Source organism: Perognathus longimembris, chromosome 13 (assembly GCF_023159225.1).
Source record: "Perognathus longimembris pacificus isolate PPM17 chromosome 13, ASM2315922v1, whole genome shotgun sequence".
In the NCBI taxonomy this organism is placed as follows: domain Eukaryota; kingdom Metazoa; phylum Chordata; class Mammalia; order Rodentia; family Heteromyidae; genus Perognathus; species Perognathus longimembris.
In genome coordinates, this window is record NC_063173.1 from 54,032,159 (window position 1) to 54,057,269 (window position 25,111).

Genomic DNA, 25,111 nt, shown 5'->3' on the forward strand with positions numbered 1-25,111 from the left:
GCATAAATGTGCAGAAAGGAAATGTCATTCAAGGAAATGGGAAAAAGCTATAAGCCAGGAGGAGAGACATTACAAGGGGTTAAAGTAGCTGGCACCTTGATCTTTATTTTCCATTCTCCATTATTATGAGAAATTTCTGTTGCTTAAGTCACCCCGTTTATGGTACTTTGTCGTAACATCTCAGCCAGATTAACATGTGTCTTATTTTTCTTCATGGGTGGCAGAGTGAGGACATGGGAAGGCCATCTGTTCACATGAAACAAAATTATCTCTTTTCCTCTAAGGATAAAATTCCTGAAAAATCACAAAAGGAACATTTAATATGTGTTCCTATGTCAATCTGAATTAAAGAGGTTATGCCACCATGCTTCACACCTATAATCCTAGCTACTCAGAAGGCTGAGATCTGAGGATTGTGGTTCAAATCCAGTCTGGTCAGGAAAGTTCATGAGACTACCTCCACTTAGCCACCAAAAGTCCCCAAAGTGAAGCTCAAGTGGCAGAGCACTAGCCCTGAGGACAAAAGCTCAGAATAATGTCCAGGGCCTGAGTTCAAGCCCAAGTAACAAATAAAAAAGAGCAATCTGAACCTAAAGGATTTAGGGACTCCCATAGAGACACCACATGTCATCATGGTGATTCTTAGGGGACAGATATGGATATATTAGCGGGATGGGTAGATTTTTACAACAATGAATAACTTTGAAATTTGAAAACAAAGTGAAAAGCATCTGCAGTAAGCTAAGAGTAGAACAACACAGCCTTTCTTGCAACAGCCTCCCAAGGGAATTGGAGCAGAGGCCTTACCTCACTGACCAGACCACAGACCTTGGTCCAACCACCTGGGGCATTGTAACACCCCTGGAACAGCTAGCAAATAAACCTGAAGAAGAGAAAAAAAGCTTCCATTACCTTAAAAGTATAGCCATTCCCCTGAAAAGAATAGCTTTTAGCACGCTGGAAAATAAGAAAAAACAATTCAAATACATGGGAGTTGAGCAAAGTAGGGAACAGCTGTTATCCATGTATGAGTAAGCCTAGAAGATTTATTAGATACATTGGATAATATAATTTGACAAAAATAACGTAATTCTTTTATTTGGTAAAATAATTTCTGGACCATATTTGTTACAATAAGTCCAGAGGTAAGCTCATGAGTAATGAGAATAAAATAGTTCATTGTAAGTATATGGGAGGTGGGGAGTGAGGTGGTGCATGCTGTAATCCCAGCTCTGTAAGAAGATCATCACAGCTCAAAGTCCTAGGGCTTGAACTCAGAGCCTGTGCGCTGTCCAAGAGCTTTCTTTGCTAACACTCTACCACTTGAGTCCCAGCTCTACTTTCAGCTTTTGTGGTGCTTAACTGGAAATAAGAGTCTCCCGGACTTTCCTGCCAGAGCTGGCTTCAAGCTGCTATACTGAGATCTCAACCTCATTAGTAGAACTAAAGGTGTGAGCCACAGATGCCCAGCTGCTCACTGTGTTTTGAGGTGGTCTGTTACATAGGTAAAGCCACTCTAATCAGGTGGAAAAATATAAAGAAAGGAAACAAGGATGCTGCATGTGCTTCAAAAGTTGACAAATTGCTTCTATGGCTTAAAATATTTTGTCTTTCTTTACCTGACTGAAGACGGAGAATTGAAAATTGATACCACCTGTCATTTATCTAGGATGTAAAATGCCGTGTGTATGTGTGTGTGTGTATAAAGAGAGAGAGAGGAGGAAGAGGAGAGAAATAAGGAATGAATATACACAGCCCAATTTGATGTATATAAATATATTGTACATACAATTATATATTACATATATATTATATTACACATATACATCATATGCTACATATTGTGTGCTAACTACCAAATCAAACTGAATTTACATTCATTTATAATATATTCATTTATTAATTTGGTAGATGTATATTGTATAAATGTATATGATAAGTTTGTTTACATATTTAGGTTTATATGTTTATATTTTATATCACTATATATGTGGAAGTTTAAAACATCAGGGTATGTGGCTTGCCCCAAGGTCACAGTTCATTTCTGATCAAATTAAAACTACTAGTCAGTGTCTGTAATCCAAGCCACAGACCTGGCATGTTATTTTGTAACCTTCTTGGGATCTTGAGTAGAGCTGAAATTCTAAGACTCTGTGACTCTAAGGTTCTATAATTCCAAGTCAAAACACAACAATGCCAGTGCCGTAAACTGCTGTCACAGACAGTGTAAGAAAAGAACATGGTCTAGACAGAAGAACCAGCAAATCATCTTCTCTCACTTCGAAATATCAACCATACCAGCAACATCATGAGTTCAAATACTGCACACAGTCCCGTGTTCCTGATATTTCCTCCAGAGATCAACAGTCCAGAATATAAGTCATCAGAATTCACAGCTACGACTTCTGACTCTCAAAACCTCCTGCAAAAATTTCTTGTTACCAAAATGAAGATCTTAGGGGTAAGTAGTAAGACTGCCCCCTCAGTATTCTGTTTGAGAAAGGAGAAAGCAAGCTTAGCTGGTGACACAATTTTTACGAGCCAACTCCAACTTCCATTTCCATTCAGTTCAGAAAGGACGGGTCCTCTCCTACCACAACCACAATAACATATATTTTTAATTTTTATTGTAAAAGTGTTGTACAGAGGGGTTACAGTTACTTAAGTCAGGTACTGAGTACATTTCTTTTTGAGCAGTGTCACCTCCTCCCTCATTTGCAACATATTTTTTAAATAATATTTAGAAGCTAAAGAGAGAAACAGGAAGGTAGCTTGGAGACCTCGTTCCCCAGAGTCAGATAGCCCTCTTAACTTAGATTTTACATCATGCAGGAGCATGATGTAGAGGGTTAAAGAAAAGTCCTGGGAGCATTACAAACGAACTTCTACTTGTTTACAAGAGAAGAGAACTGTCAAATCAGGTTAACAAATTGAAGATCTAAACATGAATTTTCCCTCTATTCACAGGCCATCCAGATCCTGCTCGGAATTATGATTTTTTCTTTCGGAGTTATTTTTGTTTTCCTCTTGATAAAACCATACCCAAGGTTTCCCTTTATATTTATTTCTGGATATCCATTCTGGGGCTCTGCTGCGGTGAGTATAGTTGTTCCACTGCAAGCCATGTCAATCATGTATGATTCGAATAAACAGTAAGAATTTTTTTTTAAAAAGCTTCAGGTATATGATGTGCTTTGCAAAAGTTTAGCAGAAAGATTACGCTGGTTGAAGTGCCCCTCCCCCCCCCATTTAATCACCAGCTATATGTATATCCTATCATTGGATCCTGAAATTGCTTTGGGAATTTTGCTTTGGGTCTTGTAGTTGCCCATTTGTCCATTAATTCATCCAAAATGAATAGCTATGAATTCTAAGTCAGATCCATAGAACAAAGCAAAGAGAATCCAAAGGTTGATGCAAATGAGGATCCTCTGAGAGCTCTCAGTCAAGCAAGAAAGAAAAAAATGTGAGCAGATCTTGTCATGATGGTGTGATAAGCAATGTGAGAGGAGTGTTGGAAGTACTTATATAAGCAGTACTTAATAAGAAGTACTTATATAAGTACTTATATATGCAATTCACTTGTGGAGAAGTAGAGAGGTAGGTTGAAGTCCTCAGATGCCCCTGCTGAGCCGCACAGAAGAATCTGTTACATTTACACACATTCGATTAACAGTAATTCCATCTAAGGGTGCCAGAGAATAGGCAGGCTTGAAGTCCTGGGTCACAGCTGACATGAGAGGTTACACAATTACCATGGAGAGCCATGAGTACTGAGAGAGGTTGCAGAAGCTGCCTCCATTCAGAACAGACACCAAAGGGCAAGGGACAATTTTTAGAGCCATTTCCAGCATGACCATGTTTTCACATGTTTAATGGGGTAAATGAACATACAGAGAACAGGAACAAGGGACTTTAGATGTAAAGGCAGGAATGCCTTGTTTCAGGACAAAAGATCAAGGTCCAGGAAAGCATTTCATAATCTGTAACTTGAAGTATTTTACCCCAGGTAGTAAGAGTGGAGGGATGAGCCTAGAGACACACCAACAAGGGGCCTAGAGGTTGATGCACCAATAGGCTCTCATCAGATCTGCTAGGTAATGACGGTACCACATTTGACTCACCTCCATGAAAATAGTTAAGGTTTCTTTCTTTTTCTTTTTCTTTTTTTTTTTTTTAGGATTACAAGCACCAGCACATCACATTTCCCTCCAAGAGAACACAGTGGACTCTAGTAAGACAAAATTTTGGATCTTAGTGGTTGTAAATTGAGTTGACACTAATGTGTCACTATATCAAAGCTGAGTTCACAATAACTAGAATTGGAAATTGAATGAGAAAACTAAAGTTTGGGGAGTTTTTTTAAATTCACATATTCAAGTCAATTTCTAAGGCTAGAATCTTTTCCAGTGCAGGGTTTTGTTCACTATTTATTTAGGAAACATCACCCAAGACAGGCCATCTCTCTCGCTTTGTCAAGGGCTGTGTGAACACAGAGGGAGGGGCAGCAAAGAGATGTACAGAGATGTAGCCTGCGAGAAATCCTTAACATCAGACAAATACATCCATCGTTGTTCTTTTTAACAGTTCATTATCTCTGGAGCCTTCCTAATTGCATTGAAAAGAAAAAGCACCAAAACTCTGGTGAGTTGTTTCTACTTTAAAAATTGTAAATGTGAAATGATTCATTCTAGCTTTAAAAATGAACCTGGACCATTGATAAGGAAATGTAAAGACTAGGAAAAAATTATATTAGCGAAGTAAACCAAACCCAGAGAAACATAGGTTGCATGGTTTCCCTCGTTTGTGCAAAAGCTAGTCTAGCAAAGAAAGTCCAAGAGACTCTCACCTCCAATTAACCACCAGAAACTTAGAAGTGAAGCTGTGGTTCAATGTGGTAGAGCACTACACTTGAACAAAAAAGCTAAAGGACAGCGCTCAGGCTCTGAGTTCAAGCCCTATGACCAATAAAATTTTAAAAGTGAATATGGAGACTCATTAGGCCACTATAATTCCATTATCGGTCAAGTACTATGATGATTAATGGCATTTGCTAACTGTGGTCATAAATTATGTCCCATTGGTGCCAGAAGAGGTTTCTTAGATCATCTAGGGTTAGCCCATTTTATATACAACAACAATGAGGCAGAGTACTAACTTGTCCAAGTTCCCCAGCCAATAAAGTACAATAGGGCTCACTCAGCACTCCAGTTTCTCCTCATTTACTCTTTCTGTATTTTGTGCACCTACTGCATACCAGACACTTCTACAGGCCTTGGTTTTGCCACATAAGGAAGGTCAAGCCTAAACATCCTCATTAAATCACAAGTAGAGAACAAAGAAATAAAGAAAGCATTGCTATGTGCAAATGCATTAACCGAAATACTATAGGTTCAAGGGAGAACAAAATATTGTAATTCCTTAGAAAGGCAAGGTCAAAGTTCAGCAAAATAAAACACCAGGAAGTAGGTACTCGAAAGGAGTGAGGTAGGGTCAAGGGGAAAGGGATAGACAAATGAAGAGGAAAGGGGAGAGAATGCAGCCAAGAAGTCAATGTATATTCTACAAAATTAAGAAGAATGAGGAAAGGGACAGGGAGGGAAGGGATGGGAAAGAATGGTGAAAGGGGTAACACTGATCAAGATGTAGGGACCTGTAGAGTGCTTGCCTACCAGGCACAACACCCTGGGTTAGATTCCTACAGAAAAAGCTGGAAGTGGTGCTGTGGCTCAAGTAGCAGAGTGCTAGCCTTGAACAAAAAGCTCAAGGACAGTGCCCAGGCCCTGAGTTCAAGCCCCATGACTGACTTCCCCCCCCAAAAAAAATCACTAGTAAATGTATGATGTAACATAAAGATTTGTTTTCTAAAGAACATGATTCTATTTTGCTCCAAGAATCAAAGTCACTACATGCTAGTCAATAGACCAATAACTGATTTGCAGCAAAGAGAATCTTCTGAAGTTTGTAGTTCCAGGAAGAAATAAAAATGGCAGAGAAACACAATAAACACCAGTTTTAGAACAAAGGTGTTAACAGGCCACTCGTTTACCAGAGCATCAGAAGGCAACCCTAGGTGTGGCTACCCTTATGTCCCATCCTCTGTCCCCTAAGCACCCTGCCTCATGTGAATGGAAGCTAACTGAGGTATATATAGAATGTGGTAATAGAAATATTACTGAAAAGTCTACTGGGTCCTGTGGATATCGACTTGCATGTGACCACCTGGCTGGCTCACGGCACTGGGTCACTGTGACTAGAATCTTGCTCCCTAGGGGCTCTACTCACTTTTTTGTCTCTGTAGCACAGGAAGCGCCTGAGTCATTGTGCTGTGTTCGGATTCCTTTGCAGCTAACCTTGAGCCGTGTGGTGAACATCGTTAGTGCCGTGGGAGCAACAGCCGGAATCATTCTCCTCGTGTTTGGTTTCCTTCTAGATGGACACTATATCTGTGGCTATTCTCGAGACAGACCTCCATGTGAGGCGATTACCATTCTATTCACTGTGAGTATGCTGCACTTTAGAGTGAAAAGCCAAAGGCTTAATCAAAAAGATTCAATAGCATTCAATCAACACCACCCAGATAATGTTGTCTAGACATGTGTTTTACTCACACAAATTTAGAGAAATTATAATACAAGAGAAAAATAAACACCTCATAATTCCCACATATAGAGAATTAGACATGACTGGAAGGAATATAAATGTCCACAAATCAGTATGAAGTTCCATACTAAATGAAAAATAGAGCTACATAATTCACAACTTGTTGTTCTAGATAGATGTTGGTTTTGATTTGGCTTTTAATATTCAGAGAGGTAAAACAAATGACCAAATGAAAATAAAACCAAACCCACAAAAAATAAAATGAGAAAGAAATCAATCTGCTTTTAGTGAATGTTAGCTGTACCATGGTATTTCACACTTAGACACTGTGCTTTAATCAGCTCAGCCTCTTCTATTACTTTATCTTCCCAGTTCCTCCCTAACTTTCTGTTATTCAACAGCTTTTAGTCAGCCTTCTTATGCTAGCTTTGTACATAGATGTAATGTATTTTAATATTATTGACCCTTGGTTATTCCTTGTCTCCCTTACTCCTGGTCCTCCCAAAAGGTCCTACAATTACAAGCATGCTCTTTTCTTTTCTTTAATCCTGGGGCTTGGCCTCAGGGCCTGGGCTCTGTCCTTGAGCTTCTTTGTGCTCAAGGCTAATGCTCTACCACTTGAGCCACACCACTTTCAGCTTTTTCTGAGTAGTTTACTAGAGAGAAGTCTCATGGACTTTCCTGCCCAGACTGGCTTTGAATCACAATACTCAGATTGCAGCCTCCTGAGTAGTCAGGATTACAGGTGTGAGCCACTGGTGCCCAGCTCCAAGTACTTTTTTTTTTTTTTTTGGCCAGTCCTGGGCCTTGGACTCAGGGCCTGAGCACTGTCCCTGGCTTCTTCCCACTCAAGGCTAGCACTCTGCCACTTGAGCCACAGCGCCGCTTCTGGCCGTTTTCTGTATATGTGGTGCTGGGGAATCGAACCTAGGGCCTCGTGTATCCGAGGCAGGCACTCTTGCCACTAGGCTATATCCCCAGCCCTCCAAGTACTTTTTACACATGCATTAAACTAGAGCAATGTAACCTGTTGAAATTGTTTTAAGAAAGGGAGAAGGGATGAAGGAAAGTGACAAAGGGACTGAATTTTATCAGGGAACATTTTATGCATGCATAGAAATGCCACAATAAAATCACCTGTGCATCTAACATATGCTAATTTAAAATATTTTACACAATCATTTATTATATGGCCATTAAACAGTCCTGTCTCTAAAACAGTTTTTCAATCTATAGTTAAGACATGGTCGACAAATATGGCTGGAAGGCAAAATGTTAATCAGGTTAACGTTTACAACATCAATATAAGGCTCAGCTCTCAGAAGGACAGACTTTAACTGGCGCATAGCCAGCACCCAGCCTCAGGGTTCCTGACCAAGTGGACATCATTTTATGTGGTCTTAGTTGCCAAAGCACAGGAACATTTTAAAAAGTCTTTTGCAGTGACTAAAAAGAAAGTTATAAGGTGATGAATATCACAGTGGTAAATTCCTCCAAACACCGAACAGTGAGGAGGCCGGAGGACAGAAAAGGGAGCAGGGGTGAATATTCACCCCTGAAGAAAACGGTGGAGGGAATGAATATATTCAAACTGCACTGTGTGCATGTATGTAAATACCACAATGAAACCCCCATATATTATAAATGCACAGTGGTTCAAAAGTTTTCTTAAAAAATACACAAATAAATGCCAAAAAAAAGTATAGATGATACTCTCGGCTGATGCTTCTTTTATATATCTTTTTCTTCATGTTCCTCTTTTTCTGGACTGATAGGTTTTCTTTTTTTCTTTTCCTCTTTTTCTTTCCTTTTCTAATTTTACTTTTTATCATTTTCCTACCTACTCATCTTCCTTCTCCTTCAACAGGCTATTTTTCTGATGTGCATTTTGCTCTAGTTGCTATATTTATGAAATTGAATATTACCCATATGTAATTTAGAAAAGTAATTTCTTCTGTGTGACTTTTTCAAGTGATATGCACTGTCCTATGCTATGCTAGGAGGTCTGCATATTCCCATGATCCTCCATAACCTTGATGCCCAAGTAGTACATTCACTTGAGTGATGAGGGGAGTTTTTATCTGGGAATTGCTGCCTCACTATTAATTGGAAAATTGATCACTGTGCTAATACCATGGCTTCCTTTCTTCCTGTTTGGTTACAGGGGAGTTTGGCTATGCTGATGATATTTACCATTGTTGGATTAGCCCTCTCTCTGGCTTTCTCAATTTGGGGATGCTACTCAGAGGAAGGCTACGAGTAGTTACTGAACAGCACAGCACTATGAGAATAAACATACAGTATAGGATAACTGTAGAGATGAACTCAACTTGAGAGGAAACACCAAAAGGAACACAGAAACTTAAGGCTGGCAATTCTTTCAAGCAACAAGCAAGGATGGGGAGGAAGCTGAGAATTCGGCAGACTAAAGGCACCCTGCCCTTGGCAATGCCATCACCTCCGCTACCCGGCCCCAGCATTCATTGTGGTGTCACCATTGCCTCTGCATCACACATTCTTGAGGGCCCTAAAGTGGTATATTGTGTCCCCACAAATAAAGATATGAAAGAAAGCTCAAGATTGGGATGTGACCTTCTCATTTAACTCCCCCAATTCATGACAGCCTCCAGTTCCATTTTTCTCCACACAGTGGCTCCAGCTCCATTGTATGGGAAGATGAGCTGCATAGAAGTGTGGTCTGATCCACAGATTTACATTGATGTTGCCAACATCACCAAACTTGTGAGCTCACCAACTAGAGTAACAATAGGGAAAAAAAATGAGGTGAATGTTGGTAGAGCCATTTCTGTGTTCCGGGAATCATGTTCAATATTGTACTGACTACTCATTTAATCTCACAAAAATCCTAGGAGGAGCCAGGCACCTGTGGCTCATGCTATCATCCTAGCTACTCAAGAGGCTGAGATTGGAGGACTGTAGTTAGAAGCCAGCCTGGGCAGGAAAGTCCATGAAACTCAACTCCAATTAATCATCAAAAAGCCAAACATGAAGGGGGGCGGGGGGAAGCTCAAAGACAGTGTTCAGGCCCTGAGTTCAAACCCAAAATCCTAGCCCCTAGCCAGTAAACATTGTTACATCCAAACAGAAACTGAAGCACAGAAAGGTAGATAATTCCCTCATGGTCACAAAGCTTACGATGGCTGGGCCACAAACCCCCAGTCTGGGTTTCCATGCTCAAGGTCTTAATCCTTGTACCAATCCACTCTCTCCAGATTTGGGGTCTCAGAATCTCTTCATGTCCTTAAGAATCATTGAGTCATTTCACAAGAACACAAATAATATTTCTCCTAAAAATAACTTTTTTCAGCATACAGATTAGCACTGATTCACTTTGTTTCATTTCATTTACTTATTTTTTAACAGTCTTGGGCTTGGGCACTATCCTTGAGCCTCTTTGCTGCTCCACATTTTTTTAATTCTCTGATGCAGTAGATCCCGAGCTTTACTGCACATTTAAATCATCTGAGGAACTTTAGTAGAGGTGTCACATACAACCATATATGAAATCAGAATGTCAGGAAAGCCAGGAAAGGTGAAAAATCACCTGTTTTATCAATTACTAGCTGTGTGATTTGGAGCCCATTTCCCACTGTCCGAACTTTCATTTCTGAAAGTATAAAAGACAGTCAATCTATACTGCATGTAAGACAATACTACATTAGTGTCACTTTCCTGATTTAAAAAAGTAAAAGCTCTTGAAAGAGAAAGAGCTATACTAGTGCAATGTTGGGAATTCCTGGGCTATAATTTAATTCTATTTTCAACCCTACTTGTGAGGATCCATGTATCTCTCTATCACTGCTTTGAGACAAAAAGCCCACCCGTAGCAGCTAAGTGTGGTTGGCAGCTGATAACAGGCCATGATGTTACTTCCTAATTCTCAGAGAGCCTGTTGATCATTGTGTAGATGGAAGAGTGAAAGGAGCATAGATGTTTCTCATGACACTACAGAAGGTTCAACCATCAGAAAAGCCATCCCTTCTTCCAAGAGACAAATCATTATGGTGTACTATCTTCACAACAAGGTCATTCAGGTTTTGAAAAACTGCCAGGAGAAGCAAGGACTAAGAGAAAGTTTTCTATCAGGCAAACATTCAATAAAAGTTGGTATGGTTTTATGTAGACTATAAGAAAAGATCACCTTTTAGGAACTAAAATACCACTAGATAATGACAGAAAGCTAAGTCAAAATAATTAAATGTGTAATAATAAAACTCCATAGAATATCCTCGAACACTAAACTGGGGGAAATGTGACAGATCAAAAAAGATGCCATTGTCAAATCCTAAGTGTAATAAGAATTAAAACACCATCATTGAAAGGGCAATCACACCAAATCCACAATGTCAGAGTAAAAGTTTATTCTCAGAAACTGAACTCAAGTTCATTTAGGAGGAATCATACATAGCCTTAAAGCTATCTCACTGGCCATGAAAGCCAGATTAACAACCAACCCAATGTTGGAGGCGGTGGGGGGAAGAAGACTAAACTAGACACCAATGCAAAGAACAGGCTGTGCAACCCCAACTCCAGCCTCTTTCAGGCCACACATCTGCACATCCAGACCCTGCTCCCACACACACTGAAGACACACAACCGCTTATTCACACCCTATCCTGGGCCCAACCTTAGGCTTCACCATCATCTGCAACCCAGCCCCAATCCCAAATACAACAGTGTCGAGGACAGAGACTTTCCAGATGAGATTGGGTCAGGAGAGCTTTGCTGTTACCATGGAAGTAGGTTAGGCATCGCAGGAGTGTGTGCCAGCTAGTCAGAGGACCTCAGCTTGGCCACCTTCTCTCTCTCATGCACACCACCCTCCCTTGCCCTCCGCTTTCCTCCGGGAAATGATGCCGCACAAAGGCCTTGGCCAGATATGGGATCTTTGGCCTCAAAACTTTCTAGTCTCCTGAACTACAATAACCAAATCTCTGTTTTGTTTTGTTTTGTTTTTTATATAATATCAGCCCTGTTGTAACCATGCAGGAATTTCAGCAGCAAAGACCCACAACTAGAATCTAGAAAGGTTTCTCTTTCCACTGCCCCTCTTGCTATAGCATTTTAAGAGCTGAATGAATCAATTGCCCTGGAGTATTCTGGATGACCATAGACTTTAGTAGCTCTATTCAAATAGTAGCTTGTTGCACTAACACCACACTTCACCTTTTTCTCTTTCACCAAAATCTTCCTCCCCGGAATTACTTCTATTCACTGCTTCCAGCCACCTGATTCCAAACCATGTTAAAGAAAGGAGAGGGAGGGAGGGAGGAAGAGAGGGAGGGAGGGAGGGATAGCCTCAGAGATAACCTCAGATTCAGTAATAATTTATAGTTCTGTATCCAACAAAAGCAGTACTGCATACAGAATTTTTAAAGTAATGAAAAAAATCCCAACATATGAACAAAGTTTATACTTGGAGATGGGGGTGATTCTATCTTTGGACAAATATTTCTTTGGTTTAGACCCCTGATGTCACCCACTCCCTCCATTCGCCTACTTGCCCTAGGCTTAACCATGCAGCTCTATGTGGTACTGAAGAGGGATCCCAGGGAACTGGACACATGGAAGGAAAACACTTGTTCACAGGCACAAGTGCTATCAAGTGCTATTTCACTCTCCATACCCAAATGGGGAGGAGGCTTGCTGTTGCCTCAAGATCCGTGTTCTATGTGAATGAGTATTTCCAGCCATCTCTGCTAAATCTGACAGGAGACAAGACATGACCCACTAAAACCCGAAGTGTGAGCAGATAAAGATGCCATTTGGAATCCAAGAAGTGTAATACCCCCGAGAACCTCTGCATGGCTGCCTCCCCCCTACCTATCACCCCTAAAAGCAAAGCAGAAAGGTAAAAAGTTCTAGCAACCCATCTTGGGAGAATTTCCAGCGTTCTTTCAGCCCTTAGGGACCTGCTGCCCACACCTGCTTGCAGGGTGGGGGCCGCAGAAGTTCTTCTAATTAAGGTAGCATGAAGGGCACCAGGCTGTCCCTTGGGGGTGTTTTTCAAGAAGTGAAACCTATTGGTGTAGCAGAAACTTTTTCTCTCTCCTTTGGCTCTGGTAAGTTTATATTAAACCAAAGTAATTGGAGCAAGGTAGCAGCAGCTACTGATTTCCTGTCACCTGGTATCTCTCAGAGGTAGCCACCCCAGGCCTGGTCTATTTCATTCACCCTCAAGTCCTTGAGACACCAGAAGCTGCAAACGGATCAGCCCTTGGAGCCTAGAAGCCTTGAAAATTCAAAGCCTTGGAAATTTAGGTAAGAATCTGTGAGTTTGCTCTGTTTAAAAGGCAGAAAGAAATGGAATACTTGCGGAAAATACAGGTTAAGTAAGTCAAGCCAAGAGAGAGACAAAGGATCTATGTTTTCCCTTATATGTAGAAGCTAGATTTTGGCTTACAAACTCCTAATTAAATGTATTGGGTGGTATGCGAGTGTAAACAAATGTATGGTAGATTCAAGGGTGATCTCAAATAGTGTAATTCTTTGGAAAGCCAAAATTGAAGTTCAGCAAAATTAAAAAAAAAAAAAACACCAAGAAGCAGGTATTTGTAGGGTGGGGTCAAGGGAAAAGGGGTACGAGAATGAAGAGGAAAAGAGGGAGGGAGGATCATGCTATCAAAAATCCAATGTATATCCTACAAAGTGAAGAAGAGTGAGGGAAGGGATGGGTAAGGGAGGGATGGTTGAGAATATTGAAAGAGGTGACATTAATCAAGATATATTGTATTCATAAGCTTTTTTGTTAAATGGTGAAAATGGAAAAACAATAATAAAGGGCTGAAATGGTATGACAGATAAGGATGGGTGGGTTAGAGAGTCTGTTTCCATTCGTGGACTTACCTAGTCAGACTTTCTAATAGCATTGTGGCTTGATCCTGGTGGCTTCAAGGCTTGAAGTGCATTCAAGCTTCTTAACTGTTCTCTCCAAAGCTACCATGGGCAATCAACTCAGAGACAGGCTACAAAAGGAGTAGACTGCACATGGAGACCACAGCACCATTTCTACCCTGTTGTGTTCCAACTGGGGCTCTAGCCGTATAAATGAGTTGCTAAACCTCTGCATGGGTCAGCTTCCTTATCCACAATACAGAAAATAATAATACTCACTCTGTCATGTATATTGAGTGAGCTAAAAAATAAGAATACCTTTAGGACTGTCTGATACTAATCCTAAAAAAACCAAAAAAATCAGTCACAGTCAGAGGAAAATGACCCCAGTCACTTTGCCTTAATTGCTTTTGTCTCCAAAGGTATACTAAGATGTGTAAATACACCTAGATGATGTTAAACCTAACGGCTTGTATTTTCTACAGGGGAATAGACAGTAAACTGAGCACAAAATTTTCCCTTAACCTAGGAAGGTGGGGGGAAACAAGGGGGAGAGATTCATTTTAACCATATCATAATGGGTTCCTGAGACCAACCAGTGAGAAAGAGACAGACAGAGACAGAGAGAGAGCTTGTGTCCGAGAGAAGGAGAAAGAAGATTGCCTTACAATTTCCATTAAAATGGCTTATTCTCCAGACCCAAAGAAACATGGACTCTATGGTCTCCCTTATTGGGAATAATTAGCACAGGTTTAGGCAAGTCACAGCAGAGAATCACAAGAGCCCAATAGCTATACCCTTATGATCACATAAGATGATGCTAAGTGAAATGAACTCCATTTTATGGAAATGATTGTTATATCACAGTTGTAACTACTTTCAACATCCCATGTGTATCTGTAGTTTCTACTATTGATGATGTTCCTGTATCACCTTCTTGTGATTGTATCTGCACTATCTCTGTAATCTTATCTGAGTGTATGGGAAACAGTGTGTACTGGTATTAGAATTAGGAAATTGAAAGGGAATACCAAAATTGAGAGACAAAGGGTAAAATAAGAGAAACAACAACAAAAGCAATACTTGCAAAACTGTTTGGTGTAAGTGAACTGAACACCTCAGGGGGGGAAAGGGGGAGGGGGGAGGGGGTATGAGGGACAAGGTAACAAACAGTACAAGAAATGTATCCAATGCCTAACGTATGAAACTGTAACCTCTCTGTACATCAGTTTTATAATAAAAACTTTAAAAAAAAGAAAAAAATAAAGAAAATAGCTTATTCTCACTGATGGACAAGTGAAGTGAACTTACCTTTTAAACCAGCATCCCGAGCACCCATTTAGAGGAAGGAACTGAGTTTGGTGTTCTATCAAACATTTCTTGAGCTCTTACTATGCAGGAGGCAGGTTCCCTGTGAAATCCTAGTAGGACACCCAATTTCTGTAAGGACTTTACACTCCCTTAGAGTTGTAACGTAACACTGAAAAGAACTGAGTGAGAAGTAACAAATGCTAAAACAGCTTTGGACTTGGAATGACTCCTTTCAATCAGGTAAGGGCAAGGATGGCTTCGGGTGATGTGTCTTCAGAGGAAAGGGAGAGAGAGAAGGTGTCTCCAGATTGAACAAGGAGGCAGAGGGTATGTCCAGGCCAGTGGCTCTGGTGAGCTATCAGCATTGGAAGTCATATGGAGCTGAACAGCAAAGACCTAGAGGGGCCAGATGGAGGATTTCCCTAATCAAGGACAGGACAGCAGAAGAATTTACACAGAGAAAAAGCATGGCTTGCGCAGTGATTTAGATTTGGATCTAGCACCCCTGTGTAGGATATATTAGAAAAGAAAATGACTGAAGCCAAAAAAATAAAAACTTTTGGACAAAACCAAGAAAGGTCCACACGCAAGACACATTGCAGAGGTAGAAATAACATTATTTGTCAACTGATGGAGCATCGGGAATGAAGAAGCTGGCATGAAATTTGGCCACAACTTCTTAAATCTGGGAGATGGGAGTAAAGGACTAAGACAATCTTGGCACGCCACCTAGAAAAGGTGGCCATCAAGTCTGCAGCATGGTCTTTAAACACTTTCAGCTGAATGCCTCTGACAGAAACTAGGGGCAAAGTACAAAGAGGTGAGTGGGTGAGAAGGAAGTTGGAGGAGAGGGTAAAATATAAAGCATTAAAGAATCTGAGGTAAAGGGGAAATGGGGTAGTAGCTGGGGCCATTGCTAGATTTAAGAAAGCGGGGCTGTGTGTTTGGGGACATTACAGCAAATTTTAGTCATAAAGGTTCGGAATAGTAATAATTTATAGGAATAATTCGAGTAGGTAATACCTCAGTTGTAAAATAACTTAGGTTATTTTAAAAACAATAGTTTGAATTAAGCAAGGTACTTATTATCGCAACTCTACAGAGATCCCAAATGTAGCACCAATGATGGAATTAACTTTTCTGCCTAGAGTGTAAGGCTGTATATCACAAGGAAGAAGCAATTCACTGAATGGGTAAAGGTCTTGGTGGAAATAAATAGAAGATAAGAACATTTATTCTCAGCGATAAGTGCACAGAGGCTGAAAGAATGAAAATGCAACGCTATTTTGAGTGGCAAAGGAGGAAGTGGAGGTTAACAGGGCAGGCAGCCTCAAACATTTCAGTACATGATGGGGTTAGTGGACCTCCAAGTCATTGCTCAAATCCAAACCCACAGACTGTGAAAGCTTCTTTAGAGGATGGACACAGAAATAATGGCATCTTCAGGAAAAAAAATTTTTTTAATGCAGAAGTTGCTGTAGCTAATAAAATCAGCAAGTTTGTGATCAGCTGAACCGTGATTTTTTTGATCAGTTCAGATTTTAATATCACTGATGATGAAAATCCTATGGTTAGCCCACAATCTACCCGCTGGTCTTTGAAAATACTGACTGACAGATGTCCATGCCCTTCCTGTGCCCAGAGCACAGGAAGAGTGTGTGATGGATGTGTGACTGGTTTCTGAAATGAGAAGGTGATTTACAATGCCTAGCTCCAGTTTCAACACTCTATTCAACTTTTTGCTTTTGATATTTATTATTGATAGCAACTACTTAGCTGAATTCTCTTTTGTTTTTCCAGAGAGGGTCACAGCTTGATTTTATCTCTCTTGATTGTATCCATTTAAAGGACCTGGGACATCCAGATAGTTTGTCTTACCAAAGTCCTACTGAGCTGCAAGTCTGCTACAAGACAGATATTCAAATGTTTTACGTCTGTGCCTATGTTATACTTATATTATTCATTTCCAGGGAGTTTTGAGAACAAAAAATGACGGCACCCAGAAACTCAGTGATTGGAACATTCCCGGCAGAGCCCATGAAAGGCCCCACTGGGCTGCAGCCTGCTCAGAAAGCAAACCTTAGGAGGGTGTCTTCCCTGGTGGGCCCCACACAAAGCTTCTTCATGAGAGAATCGAAGGCTCTGGGGGTGAGTCGGTCACCCTACACTTCAGGTCCCAGAGATGCTGTGGCATGTAGAGGCTGGTTCTGTGGGCCGGGAAAAATGTGGAGAGATGTGGTCCAAAATGATATGGTCCTTGTGTCTGACACAATGACCCAAATCAAGTATGCACCAGGCTCACTGTAAGGTGATCTTAGGTCATATTTGTGCTTGAACATTAAAGATCTTCCATCCCAAGCCACTGCTAAAATTCCAGACATAACAGGGAAATATCCTGCCTGGTGGGGAAACAGAAGAAAAAGACAGGACCCAGGCCACCTCTACCACTTCCCTTATGCATTCTGTACCCAAGTCAGGTCCCAGGGTTCAAACCTCTTCACTGTCCACTTGTGATTATTTCAGTGCATGGTGTCCCTCTCCCCCCAGGCTGTGCAGATCATGAATGGACTCTTCCATCTTGCCCTGGGGGGTCTGCTGATGATCCCCATGGGGGTCTATGCACCCATCTGTGTGACGGTGTGGTACCCTCTCTGGGGAGGCACTATGGTGAGTAAAACTAAGTAGTCATTGATGTAATAAAGAAAAATGCTTTAAAAAGGAATGGAGCTATTTTGTGTTAAGTATACAGATAGAATAATAATTACTGGGTTAAAATAATGAAAGAGAGCATGACTAAACTGTGTGAATACCATAGTTGAGCATTAGTGGTGGTGCTTTGTGTGAACTTTTCAAAGCAAGATGCTCTGTCCAGATCTGTACAGGAAAGAAGAGTGTTTAAAGCAGGGCCTTTACATAGCTAATTCTGTGGAGAAGATAAAAACATCTAGATAGCTGGTGTTCTGAAAATCAAAAGCAAACAAGAACACCCTGTGTTCTCGCATCTACTCCTTCCTCCCTACCAATTCTGATTGTTGACTGCGGCACCTGAGAAAACTGATCTGATCCCCTCAAAATCTCTTTCACTTTAGGAGTACAGCAACTCTCCTTTGTTATATTTCAGGTGCATGTTTCCCAAACTCATTAACCTGGCTGACTGCAGCACAGACAGGGCAGTGAGGTTTATCTTGCTGCCATGCTCCTTATGACTGCTGCTCTAACCATGAGTGCAAGATTGGACTTTCATAAGGAAGGCTCTTTACACGGTTTCCCTCCAAGGGAATTAAGAAATAACCACCATCATTTCTTGTATTGACACTTTTAGGATCCTCTGCTGTGACTAGCCAAAACCTGTACTAATTATTCCCTATGAGGGAGACCACAGAGTCCATGTTTCTTTGGGTCTGGCTCACTTCACTTAGTATAATTTTTTTCCAAGTCCTTCCATTTCCTTACAAATGGGGGCAATGTCATTATTTCTGATAGAGGCATAAAATTCCATTGTATATATGTACCACATTTTCCTGATCCATTCATCTACTGAGGGGCATCTGGGTTGGTTCCAAATTCTAGCTATGACAAATTGTGCTGCAATGAACATTGTTGTGCTGGTGGCTTTAGTGTGTTCTTGTTTGTGGTCTTTTGGATAGATACCCAAAAGTGGGGCTGCTGGGTCATAGGGGAGCTCTATGTTTAGCCTTCTGAGGAATCTCCATACCACTTTCCAGAGTGGCTGAACCAGTTTACATTCCCACCAACAATGAAGTAGGGTTCCCTTTTGGCCACATCCCCTCCAACAATTGCCATTGTTAGTTTTTTTGATATAGGACATTCTTACTGGGGTGAGGTGGGATCTCAATGTTGTTTTGATTTGCATTTTTTTTATGGCCAGTGATGTAGAGCACTTTTTCATATGTCTCTCGGACATTCTCATTTCCTCATCAGAGAAGTCTCTTTTTAAGTCTTTAGCCCACTTGTTGAGGGAGCTATTGGTTCTTTGCGGTTTTGTTTTGGAGGAATTTAATTTTTTTAGCTCTCCATATATTTTAGATATGAGGCCTTTGTCCATTGTATAGCCAGTAAAGATCTTTTCCCAATCTGTGGGCTTTATGTTTATCTTGCGAGCTATGTCCTTTGCCGTGCAGAAGCTCTGCAGTTTGATACAGTCCCATTTGTCCATCCTTTCTTTGATTTGTAGCATTTCTGGGTCTTTGTTAAGGAAGTTTTGTCCTGTGCCAAGGAGCCCAAGTGTTTCTCCTACTCCTTCTTTTAGTGTTTTCAGGGTATCTGTTTTAATTTCGAGGTCTTTGATCCATTTGGAATTGAATTTGGTGCAGGGTGATATGTAAAGATCTAGTTTTAGTTTGTTGCAGGTGTTGAACCAGTTTTGCCAGCACCATTTTAGGATATTCCAGCCAATGATTTCCTTCTACATTGACTTTACATTGGCATCAAAGCCATTTAAGTTACTTTGAATTCCAAGGAATATTTTTACTAAAAAAATAAAAATAAGCCAGGAACGGCGGCTTCATGTCTGTAATCCTAGCTACCCAGAAGGCTGAGACTGGGGCAAGGAAGGATAGTGGTTTAAGGCTAGCTCTGGGCAAAAGAAAAAAAGTTCACAAGACTCTTTTTCCACTAATAAAAAGGTGAGTGAGGTGGTGTGTTGTCAGAGATTGAGATTTTAGCTATCCCAGGCAAAAGGTAAAATCCTATTTGAAAAATAAAGACCATAAAAAGAGCTAGTGGCATGACTCAAGTGGTAGAGAGCCTGCCTAGTAAGCACAAGTTAATGCCAACAAGAGGAAAAGGAAAATCAAAAATTTTAATTCGCAGCTGGGGATATGGCCTAGTGACAACAGTGCTCGCCTTGTATACGTGAGGCCCTGGGTTCGATTCCCCAGCACCACATATACAGAAAACGGCCAGAAGTGGTGCTGTGTGACTCAAGTGGCAGGTTGCTAGCCTTGAGCAAAAAGAAGACAAGGACAGTGCTCGGGCCCTGAGTCCAAGGCCCAGGACTGGCAAAAACAAAACAAAACAAAGATCTCTGACAGAGTCTGGCACACAGTGAACCCTCACACTGGCATCAACAGTGATGACCGTTAATATCGTTTTAATATGGAAGGCTAAGTGTTGGGGACTGTTATGGCCTTGGTGGAGGAAGAGCGCCAAGAGTGAGATGCTGCCCTTCGCCCAGCCCTGGGACAATGTGGAAGGGAGCCCCTCCCACCTTTCCAGCCTCAACCGGAAAAGAAGCCAGTGACTGGCCAAATTTGGCCAGTCCTGGGTCTTGGACTCAGAGCCTGAGCACTGTCCCTGGCTTCTTTTTGCCCAAGGGTAGCACTCTACCACTTGAGCCACAGCGCCACTTCTGGCCGTTTTCTGTATATGTGGTGCTGGGGAATCGAACCCAGGGCCTCACGTATACAAGGCGAGCACTCTTGCCACTAGGCCATATCCCCAGCCCATAAATAAATTTTTAATTCACATTGATTATTTTTTTATCTATCCTATCTAGAGACATCAGCCCTAAATGTATTTTGAAAAATGTTGACTGCAGCTGATTGCAACTTAGTCAATAAAGACTAAATAATGTTATTGTTGGTGCACCTCTTCATTTCAATTTGAAAGACCTAGAGGCCTCTACCTATTTTGTGTAGACACTGACAAGGAAATGTCTGTCTCAACTACTAAAATATAAATGAGCTTAATAAAATATGGTGCAGATTTCAGTGGGAGTCGCTGAATATGTAGAAGGCTTCTTTATGACCAGTTCTCAGTGTCAAAAAGTAATCTCTCCACCCCCTTCTTTCTTCTTCCCCCCACTTCTCTTTTCACAGTTCATTATTTCTGGTTCACTCCTGGTGGCTGCTGAGAAAAGCTTCAGGAAGAGTCTGGCAAGTAACCCAATGTCTTTTCCCACACACCAGAGCAGTATCTGTCTTCTCATATCCCAACTAGGGCCCTTAAAGAGATGTGGAATCACCGACTAAAGTCTACAAAGCAAAACATCCTTGGCTATGCTAAGTGTGACTTTATTCTTAAAAGTATCTGAACATGAGATCTCCCAGAATTCTGGTAGACTTGTCAATACTAAGTGCTACATGCAAACCACTGACCTTTTGATATTTGTTAAAGAATGTCATTGAAAAAGACCACCATTAGGAGCATTCTCTAATCAGCTTTTTCTGATTCTGGTTCTAGTTGAGTTAGAACCCTAAGTCATAACCTCAAATACTTAGCTCTATAAACCTCTGCATTTCTCACTCCGAAATGGAAATACTAGTTCTGGCCACTCCAGGAAGTAGGCATGAGGATGAAATGGAATAAGATGTGTGATAGTATTCCAGTAGCTTTAGAAAGTTACGGTGTGGCCAGGCTCGGGTGGCTCATGCCTATGAATTGCTAGCCACTCAGGAAGCTGAGATCTGAGGATCACAGTTTGAAGGTAGCCTGAGCAAGTAACCCCAATGAAACTCTTATCTCCAATAAACTACCCCAAAGCTGCAAGTAGAGCTGTGGCTCAAGTAGCAGTGCTAGCCTTGAGCAAATTAAAAAAAAATAAAAATAAAAAGCTTAGAGATAGCACTCAGGCCCTGAGTTCAAACCCTAGGAAAGGCTACAGTGTGATCTCATTCATATAACACCTAGAGATTCATTAATACATAGAAGACAGGTCCAATAGAGCCCCTGATTCTGGGTACATGAAGCCCTTACCGTTTCATAAAATGTTACCCACTGGTAATTGTACCATATTGGTCCCTGTCACATACTCCTTCAGTTCCAATCTTTTGTCATCCCTGCAAGGTGAAACATTCACACTCACGTTCTCTCACCCATGAGAACCCTGACCGTATTTTGAAAGACTGGCACTGCCTGTAACTTACATCAATAAGGAGAAAGTGGTTGAGTCATTGCTGCTGCTTCTGGTTTCTATTTGGAATGAGAGAGATGACTGAAGATTGTGCTTTATGCTGACAAAGGGGCTAAGATCCTCAGGCCTTTGATGGGATTTAGATGTGGCATTTTTGTGCATCAGGAGAAGGGCATCTTCGGGTTTCTTCCTAGGCTATATTCTCCAATGGGAATCATAACTAATTAATAAATCTGTTCCTCTCTGTTTCAGGTCAGAATGAAAGTGATCATGAACTCACTGAGCCTCTTCTCTGCCATTTCTGGAATAATTCTTTTGATCATGGATATACTTAATATTACAATGTCTCATTTTTTAAAAATGGAGAGTCTGAATCTTATTAAAACTCCTGTGCCTTATGTTAACATATACAACTGTGAACCAACTAATCCCGCTGAGAAAAACTCTGCATCAACACAATTCTGTTACAACATACAATCTGTTTTCTTAGTAAGTGTGAAACTAAATATCTCTCCGGAGGAAAAATAGTGTTTCTTATTATGAGCATCAACTCTAGAGCCAGACTGTGTGAGTCTGTTCCCTTAATGCCTCTACAGCTTTGGGCAAGAATTTCACCCATATTCTTCTGCCACACTTTCTTCCATTGCAAATTAGGACTATAACACTAGTTATAGGATTGTTTCAAGGAATAAATTAGTAAATGCATGCAAAGCAGTCAGAACAGTGTCTGGTATATAAAAAGTACTGTACATGTTTATTTTAACATTAATAGCATTATTAATTATTACTAATACCACTAGTGTTATTCATATTAGTATTATTGTTGCTGTTGCTACTATTTCTTAACCTTTTTAAGCAGCACTTGGTTTTGAACTCAGGGCCTCACACTTGCTAAACAAGCACTCTACCATCTCAGCCAGGCTCCAGCCCATTACTAAGTAAGATGAACATGGCTATTCTAAGATGTGATAATCATCTTTTCTCCCAAGGAGTTTTCTCTGTAAAATGTGCAAACACACATGGTGTAATCTCATACTACTTTAAGGTGGATACCAGTTAATTTGGGACTCAGTTTTCTTTCCTACATAAAAGTGATTCTCCAACTGATTATTCCTGTCTTACTTTGTTTGCCATTTGGCTTGTGAAGATACTATTGGCTATAGCAGCAGTCCCTCCAGGCAGCTATTATTCACTTAACAACTTGATTGTTTGATCATTTAATTGTAGTCAGCAGTCATTTAATGAGCATTCATCACATTCTCTTCCATAGGTACATGTCCACCTCCATTCTTGTGTGTGTGTGTGTTTTTTTTCAGGGCATCTTGTCAGTGATGCTCATCTTTGCCTTCTTCCAGAAACTTGTAACTGCTGGCGTTGTTGAGAATGAATGGAAAAGGATGTGCTCCAGGGCCAAAGCTGTAAGTAGGAAACACTCTTCCTATCACATCCTTCTAGAAAATTCAGATTTACAAAGGATTGTTTATGGAGAATGGGATCTGGTAACACTTGGAGACTGGGAACTTCATGAGAAATGGTTTTGTCACATTTCTGGAAAGCAGAAAATACCAGTAGTGAACACAAATGTTTTGGAACTGGAAATCTCCTTGTGATTAGACAAATTATTCTGTTCTATTCCATATTGTTACATGTGTGCCTTCTTACTAACCTTTCCTCCTGCTTCATACCACAGTCTTCCACCATGGCTTCTGAGTACATGCTTAATGTGTGAATGCAGGATGGATGAAGGATAGACTGATTAAAGTCACTAGTTCTTCTATTTCACTTCTCACTGTTCTCCTGACTTTCTAAAAGGCTCTGAAAGAGGGAAATATGCGTATTCTGATAATAGGATAGTTAAGAATGGAGCTTAGGGATTGTCACTAATTATTTTGTTTTACAGATGTGGAAAAGGTGAGAGAAAAGGAGAAAGGGAAGGAAAGAGGGAGGGGGAAGTGAGGAGGAGATTGGAGGGGAAAAAAGAGGGAGGGAAGGGAGAGAGGAGGAGGAAAGGAGAAAGAGAAGGGAGAGAGAAAAACAACAACAACAACAATGGTTCCCAGGGCTGTAATCACTGAAGGAAAATCAGTACTAGAATGTAAACATGTATATTTGGAAGTGCTCTTTTCCTAGGTGTGATCATTCTAGGCAAATTCTAGTGTGACCAATCTAGGCAAAGTGACAAATGCCTACAAGCTCTTGAGGATTTACTCATACTCAAGTTTTAATAAGTGATCTGATAAAGATTTGAGCATCTGAAAAATCTTGGTAATTGGAGGTCTATGGTAAATAGCACAAGTAACATAAAAACTAGGAAATAATTTATAGAGATTATGGAGAAAGGTCTCAATGGAAATGTCTAGAAAAAAATTGTTTGTGTTTTAGAGTGTGGTTCTCCTGGCAGCTGAAGAAAAAAAAGAACAGACAGTTGAAATGAAAGAAGAAATGTTTGAGCTAACTGAAGTATCTTCCCAACTAAAGAATGAGGAAGATATTGAAATTATTCCAGTTCAAACAGAAGAAGAAGAAGAAACAGAAGTAAACTTTCCAGAACCTCCTCAAGATCAGGAATCCTCCCCAATAGAAAATGACAGCTCATCTTAAACTTCTGCTGCTGCTTTCCTTGTTTGAGCATTAGTGTTTGGAGCTTTTCATTGTCAACCTACTTACTCAGGCCCTCTAGAGTAGTTGTGTTCCGTATATCCTTCTGATCAGTGCTGGGGTGCTGCAGCCTCCCATCTTTCACATTCAAAAAATGTAGCAATTGTAGCAGATTGTACCTTCATGGAACTCACTTAAGAAAACTTTCTTAAATTAGAACAAAAGCAGAATAAGTGCTACAGAATATAATCTCCCACTAACTTTTCCTCCAATAGACATTTTATTGGCAGTAGTAATAGTAATAGTAGTTGTAGTAATAATAGTAGAGGTAGTTTTTGCATGTCTTTTCAGCAATATGGAGACTCTGTAGTTGATAGAAAAGTGATATGACTGTTTCATCCCATCTCCCAACTATCTTCAACTCTACATCTTGGGTGCCATCCTCTTTTGCATTATGTTTAAAGGAAAGTAAATATAATGAGCAACAATAAGAAGCCAATCACAGCTATGTTCTCATTGGGCTCACGCTGTAGCACACTCTTCAGAGCCTGTGCACCCCACTGGGAAAGGTCTGAGAGGCCAATCCCCAGCCCTATATTTGTAGAGACAGCATAGTTTATGTGTGGGAAAGTCTTCACTTTGCCCAACTCCTATTCTCAGCTCTTGGTCATATTATGTACTTATAGGCTTTAGGCAGGAGAAAAAGAATGACTAGTAAAAATGCCATAATGAGTATCCATATCTCAAAAAATAGTCCACAGCTGTGCCCAGAAAATGCTTTCCAGATGCCAGTTATTTTATGCAATAATTCCCTTTGGCCTTTCATGATCAAGAAAGAATCCCTACTTTCAAGTAATTCCAAGAGATAAA

General features: G+C 40.6%; 2 protein-coding genes across 3 annotated transcripts; both read left to right on the forward strand.

Moving 5' to 3' along the window:
• The first annotated feature begins 2,308 nt into the window (after window positions 1–2,308).
• Ms4a5 (membrane spanning 4-domains A5) lies at window positions 2,309–8,866 on the forward strand. The gene is made up of 5 exons (XM_048361422.1): window positions 2,309–2,461; window positions 2,968–3,096; window positions 4,588–4,644; window positions 6,349–6,501; window positions 8,768–8,866. The coding sequence occupies exons 1-5, from the start codon at window positions 2,309–2,311 to the stop codon at window positions 8,864–8,866; spliced, it is 591 nt and encodes a 196-aa protein (XP_048217379.1).
• Window positions 8,867–12,718: 3,852 nt separating this feature from the next.
• Ms4a1 (membrane spanning 4-domains A1) lies at window positions 12,719–24,737 on the forward strand. Of its 2 annotated transcripts, none has more exons than XM_048360562.1 (7): window positions 12,719–12,885; window positions 16,740–16,917; window positions 17,317–17,436; window positions 20,610–20,666; window positions 21,896–22,132; window positions 22,999–23,061; window positions 24,026–24,737. In XM_048360562.1, the coding sequence occupies exons 2-7, from the start codon at window positions 16,759–16,761 to the stop codon at window positions 24,242–24,244; spliced, it is 855 nt and encodes a 284-aa protein (XP_048216519.1). In that variant the 5' UTR covers window positions 12,719–12,885; window positions 16,740–16,758; the 3' UTR covers window positions 24,245–24,737. The 2 variants fall into 2 exon arrangements, with proteins under 2 accessions (XP_048216519.1, XP_048216518.1); XM_048360561.1 differs by having other exon boundaries at window positions 12,723–12,885; window positions 22,960–23,061.
• Window positions 24,738–25,111: the final 374 nt, after the last annotated feature.